This window comes from Ascochyta rabiei, chromosome 1 (assembly GCF_004011695.2).
Source record: "Ascochyta rabiei chromosome 1, complete sequence".
In the NCBI taxonomy this organism is placed as follows: Eukaryota; Fungi; Ascomycota; class Dothideomycetes; order Pleosporales; family Didymellaceae; genus Ascochyta; species Ascochyta rabiei.
In genome coordinates, this window is record NC_082405.1 from 1227256 (window position 1) to 1244144 (window position 16889).

Genomic DNA, 16889 nt, shown 5'->3' on the forward strand with positions numbered 1-16889 from the left:
AACGCCACAACGCGATTGGCAACCGCCCTACCTATCCCCAGTGCTACCTATAGCTGTGTTCCCATTTGGTCGACGTTTCACCCCAACATACTCACGTGCAAAGGAAGTCATTGGTCAAACCGTAACAGCGCTCGTGACAGCACCTATGCGTTCGTGAAAAAAAGTTTTTTGGTGTCACATAATGTGACGACTCGAGATCACAGACGAACAGACGCGCATTGACGCCGCCCATGACTGTAGACTAAGTCTTGAGTTATAGAATACCACTTCAGCATTGTGGCTGAGGACAAGGCCTCCAAGTTTCAGTCAACTTCTTACCACCGATCTCCCTTCCATAGGCGCCACTGCTGACTTCTAGCCTTTAGCAGTCCTCCCACCTATCCTTGTACTACATCGCCCTACTACGCTGGCCAACCGAAAATTGATAGGTGCGAGACTTGTGATCTCCTATTTCCGATCACGCACTTGTCACCGAGGCTAGAGACAAGTGGACTCGTACAGGTCTTATGATTCGACTTTTGCCTCGGATGAAAACTCACGCGATCAATCAGTTCGGGCCCAGGCACACTAGGAGCCTGGTGGGCCCGAATCCTATGCTGCGCACAGTCATCAATGCAGCTAACCCTCTGGAATCGACCCGCTGACCGGGTTCGGAGAAGTGTAAGACGCTCGAGGTACCTAAGTACCTGGCAGACATCAGTGCTGGGTCGGACTACAGTATTATTGCTGACTTGGCTTGAGAAACTTCATGTACGTTCGAATCCCATAAGAATGTTGTGTCGTTTGAAGTCCTGGAGAGTGGGAGGCAATCGTGCCTTAGCTCCGTACAAACGGAACGCTTGGATAGACCCGCGGCGCGCATTGAGTGGCCGTTGTTCTAGATACGCCATTTGACTGTAGAGTAACAGTGGCTGAACAGACTATGACGAACTGGAGGGGCTGGTCAGCAGCCATGTTGATGCTCTTTGTAGAGCAGGCTGCAAGCCTTGCCCTTGACAATGAGTATATAAGTTGCTGTTATCACGAAGGAGACACAATACAATCCCTCGTAGAACAGGCTATCGAATTTAACGCAGCCTAGAATCATTTTCCAAAGATTTGCTTTCAAATCTGGGGGTTTTTTTTCGTTCATCACATACTACGAACTCGCCTATAGCGCAAGAACATCCAGTCCTAGTTTGTTTTCAACACGTCAAACTCAGCCTTCAACGACACCCCATCTCAATCTCTCCGGATAGTTTCGCAACACAATGTACACATCCATCTTTCTCGCGTCCCTCGTCTCTCTTATATCTCTCATCTCCTCGGTCTCCGCCGCCAAAGCGCTCAACCCAAACCTTAACGCCATGCTCAAGATGGCCGCAACCAACTACGACCGTCACGCGCTCCTCGCCAAAGACAGCGACTGGTACTACGACTATTTCAACCACACAGACTACGACAACCCAACCGGTTCCGTCATCACCGCCGACGCCGCCACATTCCCAGCACTCACAGGCTTCGGCATCAGCTTCGCGCTGCTGAAACTGGGACCCTGCAGTATGCTGCCACCCCACTTCCACCAGCGCGCTCATAACCTCGTGATGGGAATCACTGGAAACACGACGAGCTGGATGATCAACGAGAACGGAGTACGCACTGTGAGGATTGATATCGTACCTTTCCGGGTGACGATATTCCCGCAAGGAAGTCTGCACGTTATGCAGAACAACGGTGAGTTCACCCATGTTGGTATTTGAGAGTGTGCTGATAGAGAGTAGGTTGTGAACCGGCTCTTCTGATCAGTGCTTTAAACAGTGATGACAGTGGTACGCTGAACGCTCTCAATGGGCTTATGACTGTCCCAAGCGATATGGTCCAAGCTAGCTTTGGTGACGAGAACCTTGACACGGCTCAGCTTGGTAAAGGTATTCCTGGTGTTGGCACTGGCGCAGTCAGAGGCAGCCCAGAATGTCTCAAGAGATGTGGGATCGAGCACGGCAAGATCTAAGTCCCGCACACAAGGGCGGGTGGTCAGACTTTCGGAATCGTTTTAGCGTTGTTGGTGGGAGTTGCATTGGCGGGTTTGAGTCTTGATAGACATTCTTTCATACAACGACGATGCACAAGTATATCAATAAACACTAGTATGACATGTCGTCGTTACGGTCTAAAATGGGGTATTTTCGCGAAGTGATCTGCTGTCCGTGACTGCCAGACGTTGGTATATGCACAAGTAAAATCCCTCGTCAAAGACATCAAGATGAGTTCTTCGTCGTAGAAGGCACTAGACAATACTGAAGAAACCTTGAAGTCCCATGGCTTTTGTGGCGCACTGCGTCCAGAGTAGAAGATGCCGCCTTTTCACCCGTTTCCAACTAAGAAAATCGTCAACACCCAGCCAGGGCAAGAGTTGTCGTGAGAACTTAGCTACCGCGCTTGGTTCTAGGAACTCACATTCGAAAATATTGTTTCTGGATCGTCGCCGGTCAGTCTTCCGCTCATCATCCTGATGACGTCGTCGGTCCACCGAAAAGTATCGATGTGTTGATAGTCTAAAAGCGAGTTCAGGCCCCTTAGGATCCATTCCTGGATATTGGGGGCGACGTATTCATAAGCCATGACGAAACTGAATGCTGTGTGTAGTGCGCCGATGGGTTTGGTTGACCAGGCTTCTTCCCAGGTTTTACAGATCTCGAGCGCCAGAAACTGGCTTTCCGACTCCAGACTGCCAATGATGGGGTCAGACGGTGGGAGAAGCTTGGTCAAATACTCATTCAGCATGATACACAGAGCCCAGAAGCTGTTGTATCCAACATTATCGCGCCAGCTGCTGAAGTGGTAGGCAGTTGCAATCGGACTGCCCTCCTCAACGCTAGGTAGCTCCACAGCTGTTGTACCGTCGTTAAACTTGGCAACCATATGGACGCCCAGTGCGCAGAAGGAGGCTCTGAGATTCTGGATCTTACAAAGAACATCCTCCCGGGCGGATATATAGGCCAAGGATGCCCCACAATCTGGTGTACCTTCCCAGTGTACTTCTGGGGTGAACTCGGCGTTGTCGAAACTATCCACTGAGAAGTCGAGTGAAGGGCAGGTTTCTGGTGGACTATGGTCGAAATCGGGGTTGAGCGCGAGACTGGGATCGATGCAGGAGTCGTTGCGCGTGCCACGGACTGTGTCCGAGAATGGTGTACGGAGTTGATACAAGTCTTTCAAATCTTTCAGGATATCTGGTAGCTGAGCGAAAGCACGTAGGAGGTCCGTATGGAGTTGCTCGTCAAAACCGAGTCCACTGTCGTCGAAAGCCACGTCTCGCCACTCCGGTGCAGCAAGAAAGCATGGTTTTCGCTCGTAGCAAGCAGCTACGATCTGTAGCTTATCAGTAACAAGTACTGTGGCAGCCTGCCACGTGCCGCACTTTGAGAAATGGGTTGGCTTACAATTCCGCCCCTGTTGAATCGCAGGATGTCTTTCGCGAAAGGATCGAGAAACCGCCTAGCTCCTTGGAGCTCCATGAGCCGACCAGCTCCGCCCACGTGGGCTAGATAACGATTGCCTTTCCTCGGGCCCGCCAGTGCCTATGCACTATGATCAGCATAAAAGAGGTTGGAAGCGTGTTACCTCGCTTACCTCTACGAGTCCAAGAAGAACAGATGCGCAAAGCGTGTTCGTGGACATTCCCTCTCGAGGGTCCTCGAGACAACCCTGCAGGGTCTTGATCGCTCGTAGATACAAGTTGATGCTGACAACGTCGTTGGACGTTTTTTTGTACATCAGAGAAGTATGCGCATTGATGAGCACGGCCACTGCCGCGTCAAGTGCTGCATTGTGGCCTAATCTGGCGGGTACGTCTTGGATAAAGGGGCCGAAAATTGACATTCGAAGACCTATACTGCCCGCGTTGATTGTGGCGACGAATGCACGGGAGAGCTCATGGTGTTGAGATGGTGATGGCTGTCGGAGAAAAGGCACACGGAACGGGTTCGAGCTTGCTGTACTTGTTGAAGCAGATTGTAGAGTAGGTCCTTTCTGGTTCGATGTACCTTTAGGTGATATCTTGAATTTGTGATACACCGATTTATTCGACGTGAAGTTCTCGTGCACTTGAGTGAGATATCTCTGGTTCGGATCTGTGTCGGTATCAGTAAGCGTATATATGCTAGATCTCACCAAGTGAGCCTACCTGGTATGGATAGAATGCTTTTCGTTGCTTTCACAGGCTTCGTGTTCGTGACCAGACTAGGCCCGAGGTCTTTGAATGTATGTCGCGCTGGAGGACCTGGACAGCTTTTGTTGTTCTTCTGACAGTTGAGGCATGTCGGCCAAGTCTCATCTTGTGAAACGTTAGAATTGGGCGATACTTCGACATATGTCTGCTGTGGCACGTACCGCACTCTGTTCTTTGTTAGACGCGATATGCGCAATGCGATGCATCTAACACTTACTGATTTTTCTTTTTCTACAGATCAAACATCCTGTACTCTTAGGTACGCCTACCATTGCAGACGTATGGAAGACACAGCAACTGTACGGACGAAAGTGCGATATATGGCCTCAGCGTACCGAGACACTCGTGGATCCAGACACGACTCCCAAGCCCTTTGCGGCTTGCGGGCAGGATCCGGGCAGCGGCAAGCAAGGCTTACCGGTAGCCTGAGATTCAGATCGAAAAGGGTTGGCTTCCTGAGCATCGTTGCCGGAGTTTGAAGTGCACAGATTCCAGGACCGTTCATAATCACGTGCTCGCAGCATGACTCCTAAACAGGAATAGTGTCAAGCTGTTGAGACTTACCTGAGATTGGACAGCACTCACATTGTAAGAGAACCTAGATGTTGCATCATAGGTGGGACACTTGGAGCAGGTATGTTATATCTTGCAAGAGTCTAAAGTACTACAATATTCACCCGTGAAGACTGTGGCAAACCCAGTGCTAAAGACTTCTTAACCATTGTTCTTCTAGTGAATATAGAGAGCTGCTACGTCTGGAACTGATTGATGCCCCAGTTACGGTGCGTTGGCTCTTCTCTAAGTCGCTCGTGGGTACCGTTGTCCCGCTCTACAACATCATTCGTCCAAACACTAGGTCATAAAAACCAAATTGCCGTCCGCATCCCTCATTGGCTGTGTTGCGTCAAATCGACCGGAGACTTGTCCCGTTCTTAAAGCAACGCCGCAACCGAGCGCCCTCGGGACCGCAGAAGCCGTACAAAACAAACATTTACAACGGCTATCGCGGTTCGCTAAATGCTGGGAGACCTCTTCAGTTGAGGAGTCTCCATAGCTGGACGGCGTACGCGGATATTGAACCTAGAGACACTCGGCATACTCCTTTTTGACCTCCTATCGCAGTTCCGGTCGTCAGTCTCAATTGCAAGGACGTTTATGAAGGGGAAGTACCCGGAATTATTAGACTCGATGCAGACATCGATCACGACTGAAAAGGAAGCTGGGTTGCTGTACTCATAGCTGATTCAGGCTTGCTTCTCTGAACTAACGTCGAGCCCACTGCAAATATCCGCCGCCCTGCAAGCCCATAATCCAGTGTTACTCCACAACGGAAAGCTCGCAAATGATTGGTCGTCACAAAATGCCTGAAAGCTGCTCTCACGCGGATGACCACCCACTCTACATGCTATCGATACCAAGGATGTCTCGTCAAGTCATTCCTAGGTCGTCGGCCTTCCAAAAGTCTTATCGAGACTCCTACCGGCTTGCTAGCCTGGAACCAATCCAGCCCCTTGGTCTAAGTATAGTCGCGGGAGTCTGTGCGAACGGCAAGGTGGCCTACGTAGGCAACAGGCTTACGATCAGGAACATATGCAGAACTAGGCTCAGCCCGACCTTACGTGCTCTCATGCGGCCCTGTGCCACACACTTGCTAGTCTGGGCCTTGAGAACACTGTAACATCTTTTCACGTCAGCACACATACACCGCACAAGTCACTCGGGTTTGCTACCATGTTGGCGTTTCTCCGACTGGGACGCACATTATGAATCACTGCCGGTAGCATTCAGTTTGCGCCACAACATCGCACTGTCCAAGTTGACCTCGAGTTGGGCTTCCTTCTGCACCTGCGCATGACAGTTCGTTAAACTGATTGCACACAACCGTAACTATAGCTATAGAGTTCATATCCGGGGGACGTTATGAGTGAACACTTTACTGTAGGGCTATCTACATCCCAGACCACTTTGCTGCGGCGTTGCGTATACCTACAGTACATGCAGACCTACTATGTCTCGACCCCATTACCATTCGGTCGTCTCCTGCTTCCTCTCCTCACCTATGAGTTTCCCGACTTCCTCGACCGCAAAGTTTCAAGACGAGTAGTAACGGACCGTTTACACATGGTTTCTGCAGAAGTCCTATAACTCAAACTCATTCCTGCTATCTGCTAAGCCGTTCAGGCGCTGTGCGTCTGGGTTTATGTATGCCATGCGCCCCATCGCTGTGCGGTCATCCCCGAAGACCTTCACCGGTGCCCCTCCTACGCTGCCCCACAGTGCCATTGGCTGGACGCAGCAGCGGCTCGCGCACAGAAGCTCGGGTGTGACATCCAGCATGCATGCCTGTGGAAAATCGTCGTTGAGAAGCGTATCTATTCACCCATCGACTCGATTAGGACTGCCAGAACGGCGCCGCAGCTCCAGCGATGCATTGGCATGGATGCATATCTGCAAATTGGAGGATATCAACTCATATTCTCCCCTGCCACCGCATGTGCATCTATCTCATGGCGTGGCCATCCCATTGAGCGCTTCATGCATGCACTGACTCATGATTGATGGCTTTGTCTTGCCGAATGACGTCCAAATCATGACTCTATGGCATATCAGCCGTTTATACTCACTTTCTGACTCAACTGACACCGACCCGTTTCTGTTGGATACTCTTGATGCTAGTAGCACAAGCACACACATGGCGGACTACGTACCTTTAATACGCGCGATACCAAGAGGCGTCCCCTCGACATAGGTATTATCAAAGACACCAAGCAGCCTCCTCCCAAAGCCTCTGCTAGCCATTTTGTTGCTAATTCTTCGTTTAAGCTGAACACCAACCTCATATTGACTCTTCTTGACTATCAGCCCTCGGCAAATCCAACCACTGCTTCCGAAAACCCTACAATACCAGCAGGCCTTCTTTCCTGCTCCTCGCATCCTCAGGAATAGCATAAAATCCAGATCCTACAGCATCTGTACAACAAGCAAATCTCACCGTTAGAACATCACAGGCCGCAAATCCCACGTAGATCGTGCCGGCGTACTTTCCAAATTTCGAATACTCGCCACGTTCGACAACGAGGCGGTATGCGCATCTCTTGGTGTTGTTCAAGCCACTCCATTCCAATTACCGTCCTCTCGTCGTACGATAATGCTGCCTACAGTGACGCTTATAGTCATCAAGCGTGGTTGATCCCAACAGCCAGAGCAAGCAAGCAGCAACCTTCCCAATTTATGGCTTGTGGCGTGGCGAGGCGCGGAGTGGAGCACCGCACTCACTGCAAGTCCCGGAAAATAGGGGTACAAGTTGATTGAGCCAGTACAGCTATGTCTAGGTTGTTGCAGAGCGTAGAGAGAAGGGGAATATCTGCTTTTGTCATTACTGTACTGAGTGTTGCTCAGACGTTGGTAATGAGACATGTGTGTAGCATAGCCGCCTGCTGAATGACGTCCGAGGCTTGTCACGCGTACGGATTTGAGCGCGAATGAGATGAATGGGGTCTCCCGCGGCCACAGTTAATGCATGGGCCGCGAGGGCGCTGGGGTGTAGTGGCTGAGGCCTGGATACTTGGTTTTGGGATGCATTGTAAATTGGTATTGTAGTTGAAGATCGATGTAGTCTTGGGACTTGGTCAGCTCGCTCCACGTATGAATGAATTTTCAAGAAGCCAGTTGACTTGTTGAGAGAGTCTTTCCACTATTCGTCGTCGTCATTATCCTCCTCGCTCTCGACCTTCTTCGCAGCAGCAGCCTTTCTCTTCGGCGCAGCCTTCTTCGGCGCAGCCTTCTTCGGCGCAGATTTTTTTGGCTTTACGTCTTCAGCGTCCTCAACTTCCTCATCTCCCTCGGCCTTCTTCTTCCTCACAGCCTTGGGCTTCGCATCCTTGACCTTCTTCTTCTCAACCTGGTCACCAATCCGCTCCCGCTCCCCGTTGCCCTGCTCATGCAGACTCTTCTCCAGATCTTTGAACTCGTCGGTCTCGACATCCATGCCTACCAACTTCTCCAACATCTTGATCTCACGCGCCCAGATACTCTTATCCTCAAATTTCTTCCCGTTTCCATCGACGCTGTCAACAGGCGTTTCCAGCACCATGGGCAAGCCATGCAGACGTGTATCGTTGACTAGGTTGTGGAAGGCGCGCAGCCCCAGGTAGCCAGTGCCAATGCGTGCGTGGAGGTCGCGGTAGCTGGCAAGTGGGGCTTTGCTGTCGTTGACGTGAAGAGCCATCAGATACTTCAAGCCTATGACTTCGTCGAATTTCTTCATCACTTCGGCGTACGTGTTTGGCGTCCGCAGGTCGTAGCCAGCGGCAAAAACGTGGCAAGTATCTAGACACACGCCTACGCGGTCCTTTTTCTCCACGTGCGAGATGATGGCGGCGATGTCCTCAAAGGTACCGCCGATGGTGTTGCCGAGAGAAGCCATGGTTTCGAGGACTGTGATGACAGAGCCTGTGGCGGGGTCGGTATGGGCACGGTTTAGGTTCTCGGCGATGAGTTTGATGCCTTCCTCGCGCGTTGTGGCGTTGGCATTGCCCGGGTGGAAGTTGTAGAGCTTGATGCCAAGCTTCTCGCAGCGGACGAGGTCGTTTTGGAAGCAATCATAGGCTTGCTTTTTGCGCTCAGGATCGGGGTGAGCGAGATTGACGAGGTAAGAGCCGTGCGGGAGGCAGCAATCTCCCACCTCGATATTGTGGTCCTGGCACCCGTTGATGAAAAGGGCGGCGTGTTCGGGATCCATGTCTGGGTTGTCCCACTTGCGTTGGTTCTTCATGAACATGGCGAACGCGTTCGCACTGGGGATGTTAGCCGTGCTTGAAAGGTTTGATGACGAAAAGGTTTTCGAAGGTCTCAGGATCATGGATGCTGTCTTGAATCAGACAGCGACCAACTATGTGCTGAAGATCTCTAGACTCTGAGGTCAAGATTGGATCGACAATTTCTGCAATATGAAAATCAGATATAGGTGGTACATACCCAATATGCAAGAGATTCGGTATGGCATTATGCACACCTAATTTACGATCGGCCGGGCCGCGTTAGTCTGTGGTCTTTGTCTCGCATTTTAGGCAGTTGAATTTGGGCATGACTAACCTCCAGCGACACTGACGTGAGCGCCGATACGCAGTTTGGAATCCATAGTGCGCTCTTCGAGTGGCAGGACAGGCTCCTTGCTCTTCTTTGCGCGGGTGACTTTCTTCTTGGCTGGTGTTTCAACTGCCTCTTCTTTGATTTCATCTGCTGGGGCCCTCTTGCTGCGCTTCGTGTTATTGGTGGTCTTGACGGTAGTCTCTGCCTTTCTCTTCTTGCCGTTAGTCGCAGCCTTGACTGTGGCTTTAGTCTCAAGTTGGGCTGAGATATCCTCAGGCGCGGGTGACAGGGACGAGTCCGAAGCTTCTGCGGCTTTCCTTGCCATTGTGCTTGCGCGTGGTGGAGACGCTTGGGCGGGAGATGTGGTGGAGATGTGTAGCGATGCAGTCGCGGTGTTCGGTCGAAGACGGGCGCAGTGGTTTATATAGAGGCGTGGCACTTGAGAGCAAATCGAGGCGACGGAAGAGTGAAGGTGAGAGTGTCGCCGTGACGAGGTGAGAGCCAAACTCGAGTTGAGCGGGAGCTGCAATTGGAGCAATCGAGCTGAACAATAAGCTACTGTAGGAGTGCCGATTGGATTTTGCGCTTTAGCTAAGACTTTACGAGAACTTTGGTAGTAGTTGCGATGAGCAAGTGAACGTAGCTCAGCGCGTACTCGATACGACAAATCCAATTCAGGAGCGTGGAGGTGCGTAGAAGCAAGTAAGGAGCGGTATAGGAAAGACTTCAACAACACATGATCACGAGACGAAACAAGCTTCATACAGATGAAAGATTTTAAATTTCCCTGCAAATCGATGTAGTTCATTCGCGATTCGGCCAAACGTCACGCGTCAAGCATCCGCGAAAGCACGTGCACCTCTTCGCGCGAACCCTTGAACAATCTCTTATCGATAACAAAATTATCTCCATCCCACCAACACAACACCACGCCCAACGCTCGACTTCTTTTCGCCGCTCACACGCACCAGACTCTCCACGATGCCAAAAGACAAGCGAAAGCGCGCCTCAGGCGCTGGCGATAGCACGCCCTACTCGAAGCCGTCGGCGAAGCAAGCAGCCGCACACTCGATCTTCAAGATGGACAAGGACCTCGGACAGCATATCCTCAAGAACCCAGGTGTCGCGAGCGCAATCGTGCAAAAAGCGCACCTGAAGCAATCAGACCACGTGCTGGAAGTTGGACCGGGAACAGGAAACTTGACGGTGCTGATCCTGAAGGCAGCGAAAGCCGTGACGGCTGTGGAAATGGATCCTCGAATGGCTGCCGAACTGACGAAGCGTGTTCAAGGCACCGCCGAGGGGAAGCGCCTCAAGGTCATGCTGGGCGATGTCATCAAAACCGAACTCCCCCGCTTCGACGTGTGCATATCCAACACGCCTTACCAGATCTCGTCGCCGCTCGTCTTCAAGCTGCTAAGCCTGCCACACCCACCGCGCAGCTGCATCCTCATGTTTCAGCGCGAGTTCGCCATGCGACTATTCGCCAAGCCCGGGGAGAAGCTGTACTCGCGACTTTCGGTAAACGTACAGATGTGGTCGAAAGTATCGCACATAATGAAAGTCGGACGCAACAACTTCAACCCGCCGCCACTGGTCGAGTCCAACGTGGTGCGCATCGAGCCCAAGAACCCACGCCCGCAGATTGCCTACGACGAGTGGGACGGCCTGCTGCGCATCGCCTTCGTGCGCAAGAACCGCACTCTGCGCGCCGCATTCCTCGGCACGACAGCCGTCCTCGAGCTGCTCACGCAAAACTACCGCCTCTTCTGCGCACAAAACGACATTCCCCTCGATGACACACCGCTAGCCGCCGACGAGGAGCTCTCCACCACCGAGCCCGCCGAAACAATGGACGTGGACACCAACGACGACTTCAAAGGCTTCTCCGACCCGGACGACCCGGACGACGAGCTGCCCGATTTCTTCAAGCAGCTGGCAGCCGAGTCGCGCGCGCAGCACGAAAAGGGCATGCACCGCAAGAAAAAGGGACGTGTGAGCGAGCTGGTGCGTGAGAAGGTGCGCAAGGTGCTCGAGGAGGAGACGCAGCTGGCGGATAAGCGGCCGCGGTTGTGCGAGGAGGGGGATTTCCTGCGCTTGCTGTATGCCTTTAATCAGGAGGGGATTCATTTCAGCTAGGCTGGGGTTTGGCATGGTTGTGGAGAGAAGAAGCGGGAGAGCATTTGCAGGGCGTTTTCTGTTGATTTTGTGTCTTTTGTAATGACAGAACGTGGGCTCTTCATCAAGCACGGGCATGTTGGTTGGCGTTGGGGTATACCAAAAAGCATGGCGTTGCTTGGGACGTCGCATCTATTATACGGCCTTTCTAAATCTACAAGTTCGACTGTCTTTTCTTCTACAGGTTCAAACACCCCTCTATATCTCTGCCTCAAAGGGCCGCACCACCTGCCCTTTCTCTCGTAGATGGTCCTTGACGTCCTTGACTGTGTACTCGCCACGGTGGAACTATTCTTGTTAGCCATGTTTACTTGATTGCACGAATGTTCACTCACCATGCCGGCGCCTAGGGCAGCATCGGTCTTGGTCTTGGCAAACACGTCGTCGAAGTGGCCTGGATTCCCGGCACCGCTGCTCGCAATGACTGGGATTTTGATGGCATTCTTGACGTCGTTGATCAGCTCGAGGTCGAAGCCGCTGTTGCTCCCGTCCTTGTCGATGCAGTTGAGTAGGATCTCGCCGGCGCCCATGGCCTCGACCGCCTGGACGAGCTGCCGGACATCCACGTCGCGGCCCTCTCGTCCACCCTTGATGGTGCATTGGTACCAGCAGTACGCCTCGCCGTTGGGCCCTGGTGTGGCTGTCTTGACGGTGTGGTGCTGTGTTGCGTCGGGCGAGGAGACGTAGACGCGCTTGGGGTCGACGCTGATGACAACGGCCTGGTTGCCGTAGGCGGAGGAGATGGACTCAATGGCCGTGTTGCCCGCGAGCTTCTTGCCGCGGGCGTAGTACTCTTCTGCGGCGGTGACGGCGTCGGAGCCGATGCTGACCTTGTCGGCGCCCGACTTGAAGTACATGGTTGCGATGTCGAGGGCCGAGATCTTGGACCCGTCTGTGTCGACGGTGTCACGAATACCGCCGCCTATTGTCAGGGGCACGAAAACGGTCTCGCTCGTGCGGCGCAGGATCTCGAGCATGGGGGTGTCGGCGACGGGGCAGTTGCGGAAGGAGGTGATGTTGAGGAAGGTGACCTCGTCGGCGCCCTGCTCGTAGTACTTCTTGGCCATATCGACTGGCTTGCCCAGGTTGCGCACGCCGGCGTTGCCGTCCTTTTCCCGCACGTCGTACTGATCGCCCTTTGTGACGACTAGGTCGCCCTGGTCGTTTGTGCGAACATCGAGACAGGCGATGACGCGCCGTGTCAGGCCTTCCTTGGTCTCGGCTGCGGAGGGCGTCTCTGGCAGCTTCTGCGACCGCTTGCCCTCCAGGAAGGCCTTGAGGACGCGCAGGCCGGCGGCGCCGCTCTTCTCCGGGTGGAACTGCGTCGCCATGATGTTGTCCTTGGCTACTGCGCCGATGAACTCCTCGTCGCCGTAGCGGGCGGTCGCAACCTGCCAGCCGTCCTTCTCCAGCTTGCCTTCTTCGTAGGGCGCGGCGTACGAGTGGACGTAGTAGTACTTGGACGTCGGCCGCAGTCCAAACAGTGACTCGTCGGTGGCCTCGCCGGAGCGCGACGTGTTGGCGCTGTTCCAGCCAATGTGCGGCACGCTCTTGTCGGCGTCGTTGAACTTGCGCAGCTTCGAGGGGATGACGCCAAGGCCCTGGACGTTGGGATCCTCTTCGGAGCCCTCGAACAGCGCCTGCAGGCCCACGCAGATGCCCATGAACGGCTTGCCAGAGCGGATGTGGGTGCGGATGGGCTCGACGTAGCCGGCCTGCTCGAGCTGGCTCAGGCAGTGGCCGAAGTGGCCGACGCCGGGGATGATGAGTTTCTAGGGCGGCATCTGCATCAGCACAGGTCAATTGGCGTGTTGCGCAGCTGGGAGGGGCGTCGTACATGGGCGGCGGGCACGTCGGCGGGCGACTTGACCCACTCGACCGTGTAGCCAACCTTCTCAATGGCATTGACGAGCGAGCGGACGTTGCCCGCGACGTAGTCGAGGAGGTGGACGGTCGGCATTGTGTGGGCGGCGGGGGGTTGGTGGTTGCAGAGGACGGGGAGAGGCCGTCAAGCAGTCGTGGCGGCTCTTGACTCTTGATCTTTTTCGACCCGTACACTCAGGCCCCGCCGCCGTCGGGAGGGGCACGCTGATGACGGACGGCTGCGCTAGCGCTAGCGCGCATCCCGGCTCGAACTTTTTGATGTCCGCGGCAACAGCCTCGAGCCTCGAGCCTCGAAATCTGAACATCGCAGCAGCAGCAGCACCACCACCACCACCACCACCGCTCCCAAGATGACACGCAAACTCAAGCACCACGAGCAGAAGCTCCTGCGCAAGGTCGACTTCAACACGTACAAGTCGGACAACGACCACCGCGAGACGCTCGTCATGCGCCGCTACGCCATCCAGGGCCGCGACGATTACCGCAAATACAACCAGCTATGCGGCTCGCTACGCCAGCTCGCCCACCGCATCGCAAACCTCGACCCAGCCGACCCCTTCCGCCGCAAGCAGGAGAACCTGCTGCTCGAGAAGCTGTTCGACATGGGCATCCTGGGCACCGGTGGCGGCGGCCGCGGCAAGCTGAGCGACATCGAGCACAAGGTCACCGTCAGCGCCTTTGCACGGCGCCGCCTGCCCGTCGTCATGGCCCGTCTGCGCATGAGCGAGCACCTCACCAGCGCCATCAAGATGATCGAGCAGGGCCACGTCAGGGTCGGGACCACCGTCATCACAGACCCGGCCTATCTCGTCACGAGGTAAGACGCTCCAGAGAGGATGCGCTTAAGAACCATCACTAACGATCGCAGGAACATGGAGGACTTTGTCACCTGGGTCGACTCGTCCAAGATCAAGCGCAACATCATGAAGTACCGCGACAAGCTCGACGACTTCGAGCTCGAGGCCTTGTAAAGAATCTCGATTCAAAACAGTGCGGCGCATGGCTTGTAGAACACGGCGTTGGACGGCTCCATGGCATTTACGGCGTTTTGGTTGGACGGAATTTACGATATCCAATTCCCATCTTCTCTTCACAATGTTCAGAAAAAAGAAAAGAGAAAAGAGAAAAAGAAAAGAAAAAGAAGAGTGTTTAACATCACGCCCAAGCCAACAGAATCGTCAACCCCTGAATGATAATTGTTTCGTTGCTTTGCCTTGTCCTCAAGCATGCATGTTCGCTAATGGTTGACGCCAGTTACAACGCCAGGCAGTGCCACTATGCCTTCCCAATACTCCCTACCTAAAAAATGCAATGGATATGCCCTCCAACTCATCGCGCCACTGTCCAAGGTGGTTTCAAGTCCTCCGAGTGCGGACACAGCACCGACATGTTCATGACTGTTATCGAGCCGGCATGCAGCTTCCGTCATGCACAAGTGCCGAGGACATCGCTCATGTGAGGGATACAATAAATTCCCAATTGCCTAGCCGTTGTCAGTAGAGTACTGAATGTCTCTCGTAGTATTGTACATGCCTTGCTTGAGGTTCTCAGCTGTGTCGTTGAGCAGGATGATGCGTCGCTTGGTGCAATAGGATGTCTTGTCCATCATCTCAACTTTCAGTCCCTGCAATTGATCGATCGGTTTCTCAAACATCTCACTGAGGTTCTCGACAGCCATTTCAAGATCCTTCTGGTTGTCCTCAAAGATCTCGGTAAGATTGTTTCGCGCCAGGTAGTACGCGAAAGCGTACGTCCACTTGAGGACCTGGCGGCACTGCTGAAGCGCCTGCGACGCTTGGTCAAGGAATTGGACTTCAATCCACGACATGCCCGTCGAGTTTTGCAATTGCTGCATCTTCTTCTCCGTCTTGAGGTAGATGTCCTTGTCAAGTTTCGCGGACTGTTCATGGTTGGCGTATCGGTTGTAGTAGTGGAGGTATCGCTCGAGCGATTGTCTGCTCTTAGCTTGCGCGTCCCTGGCATCGGAGCCGCTCTTCTCCTCAAAGCGATTGCAGTTGTACCAGCTGGTGCCGTGCTCTGACCACACACCCATACACATCCAGCAGAATTCGTGTCGACACTTTCTGCATGTCATGTGGTTACAGCCTCCGTTCTTTTCTATAGTCGAGACGCATCTTGGGCATTCTTTTGTGTTGGCTGATATCCAGTTTGCGGTTTCGCTGTCGTCCTCGCATTTCTTCAACCACTTCTTCACTAACGAGCATGGCGCGGGCTGGTGGTCGGCTAATGTGCATCCGAAGCAGAACAGGTGCCCGCAGTCGCAGTGAACAGTTGGCACCACCTTATTGAGTTCCTTGCTCTTCACACCGCACTGCACAGCGTATTTGCAATCGGGCGCCGGGCACCACTTGAGGTTCTCTTTGTCGTCGACGTACGTTCGAGTGATGAGTACGTGGTATCTGGAAACATCAGTATTTGGTGTAAGCTCTCGGGAGACCTTTTTGTTTACCTGCCACGAAGGTCTGCTGCAACAAGAAGATCCAGCGACTTGGAATCAACAATCCGGGTACAGCCCTCACCCGGGCATCGTATCCTGGCAGCCTCGCCCTCGTCCTGGATCTTGGTCGCAAGATACTGCCTGTAGCAGTCTGCGCAAAATCGGTGCCCGCACTTCATTGCGAATGTATCCATGTCGGGGCTGTCGTCACAGCAGATGTCACAGCAAAAGCCCTGGATCCTTTGTAGCTTGGGCGGGTTACTCTCAGCGTCCTGCCCTAGCCCTGCGCTCTCGAGTACCTCCTCTGTCTTCTCCATGTATTGTTCGATCAGACGTTCCTTGTTCCACCGCATATATCGTAGAAGAATTGCGGAAGCCTCCGGTGGCTGCATAAGTATGCTCGAGAGCTCATCGATCTGCTTGTCTTGCTGCGCCTGAATTTGTGCGGGGTCAAAGACCTTGAAGTCGACCTCGTGAGCCTGTTTCGTAGGCTTGATGTCCTTGTCCTGCGTTTCAAACCCCACATCGTCCTGGTCCATGTCAAAGTCGGAGTCTACGACCGTTGGTCAGTACATCGTTCGAACGCTTGCTCGGGTAAGGCAAAGCGAGGTCATACCGTCTTCGATATCCATATCGCTGTCCTGGTCCTCGAAATCCTCCCCGCTCATGGAGCTGTTGAAGTCATCGTCGGAATCCATGTTGCCGGAGGCGTTTGTGTCAGGTGTCGCTGGCAGATCGATGGTAGGTGGTTCTGGAGACTTAAAAGTCCTTTTGCGAGGCTCTTCGGAAGGGCTAAGCTGGATGTCTGCCCCAGAAGCCTTCCGCTTGTGGGTGGTGGGCGGCGTCGTGGTGTAGTAGGAGCCCGTTCCGCCTGATGACGGAACCAGGCTGCCGGACTATGAGCTGGCGACGATAAGCGCTTGAGTATGGACACGAGGTGGCGCCGTGGAGGTAGCCGAACTACTGAAAACGAAGGACAGTCCTCAGAATATTGGTCAGCGGTTTGCACAGTCACAAGACTCAGTGGATGGTTCGAGAGGCGTAGTTGGGGGGATGGAAGCGGGCACC

The 16889-nt window shown here is 53.7% G+C and overlaps 7 protein-coding genes across 7 annotated transcripts, besides 3 other annotated features; 3 read left to right on the forward strand and 4 right to left on the reverse strand.

The window, feature by feature from the left end:
• Positions 1–1250: 1250 nt before the first annotated feature.
• EKO05_0000359 (uncharacterized protein) lies at positions 1251–1990 on the forward strand (the record flags this gene model as incomplete). Its single annotated transcript, XM_038936592.1, has 2 exons — positions 1251–1713; positions 1761–1990. 2 exons carry the CDS (start codon positions 1251–1253, stop codon positions 1988–1990), a joined length of 693 nt encoding a protein of 230 aa, XP_038802904.1.
• Positions 1268–1312: a tandem repeat.
• A 247-nt stretch (positions 1991–2237) lies between the features above and the next one.
• Positions 2238–4482, reverse strand: EKO05_0000360 (uncharacterized protein; the record flags this gene model as incomplete). Its single annotated transcript, XM_059635419.1, has 7 exons — positions 2238–2357; positions 2437–3351; positions 3423–3560; positions 3613–4112; positions 4166–4315; positions 4372–4377; positions 4428–4482. The coding sequence occupies 7 exons, from the start codon at positions 4480–4482 to the stop codon at positions 2238–2240; spliced, it is 1884 nt and encodes a 627-aa protein (XP_059491402.1).
• Positions 4483–7904: 3422 nt separating this feature from the next.
• Positions 7905–10064, reverse strand: EKO05_0000361 (DNA-(apurinic or apyrimidinic site) lyase; the record flags this gene model as incomplete). Its single annotated transcript, XM_059635420.1, has 3 exons — positions 7905–9006; positions 9188–9224; positions 9305–10064. The coding sequence occupies 3 exons, from the start codon at positions 10062–10064 to the stop codon at positions 7905–7907; spliced, it is 1899 nt and encodes a 632-aa protein (XP_059491403.1).
• Positions 10065–10282: 218 nt separating this feature from the next.
• EKO05_0000362 (18S rRNA (adenine(1779)-N(6)/adenine(1780)-N(6))-dimethyltransferase) lies at positions 10283–11440 on the forward strand (the record flags this gene model as incomplete). The annotated part of the gene is made up of 1 exon (XM_038944680.1): positions 10283–11440. One exon carries the CDS (start codon positions 10283–10285, stop codon positions 11438–11440), a length of 1158 nt encoding a protein of 385 aa, XP_038802907.1.
• Positions 11441–11677: 237 nt separating this feature from the next.
• Positions 11678–13439, reverse strand: EKO05_0000363 (dCMP deaminase; the record flags this gene model as incomplete). The annotated part of the gene is made up of 3 exons (XM_038936679.1): positions 11678–11767; positions 11815–13251; positions 13317–13439. The coding sequence occupies 3 exons, from the start codon at positions 13437–13439 to the stop codon at positions 11678–11680; spliced, it is 1650 nt and encodes a 549-aa protein (XP_038802908.1).
• A 231-nt stretch (positions 13440–13670) lies between these two features.
• Positions 13671–13704: a tandem repeat.
• A 9-nt stretch (positions 13705–13713) lies between these two features.
• Positions 13714–14334, forward strand: EKO05_0000364 (U3 small nucleolar ribonucleoprotein imp3; the record flags this gene model as incomplete). The annotated part of the gene is made up of 2 exons (XM_038936387.1): positions 13714–14180; positions 14232–14334. The coding sequence occupies 2 exons, from the start codon at positions 13714–13716 to the stop codon at positions 14332–14334; spliced, it is 570 nt and encodes a 189-aa protein (XP_038802909.1).
• A 130-nt stretch (positions 14335–14464) lies between these two features.
• Positions 14465–14508: a tandem repeat.
• A 306-nt stretch (positions 14509–14814) lies between these two features.
• On the reverse strand, positions 14815–16519 carry EKO05_0000365 (RBR-type E3 ubiquitin transferase; the record flags this gene model as incomplete). The annotated part of the gene is made up of 4 exons (XM_059635421.1): positions 14815–14846; positions 14897–15783; positions 15834–16374; positions 16438–16519. The coding sequence occupies 4 exons, from the start codon at positions 16517–16519 to the stop codon at positions 14815–14817; spliced, it is 1542 nt and encodes a 513-aa protein (XP_059491404.1).
• Positions 16520–16889: the final 370 nt, after the last annotated feature.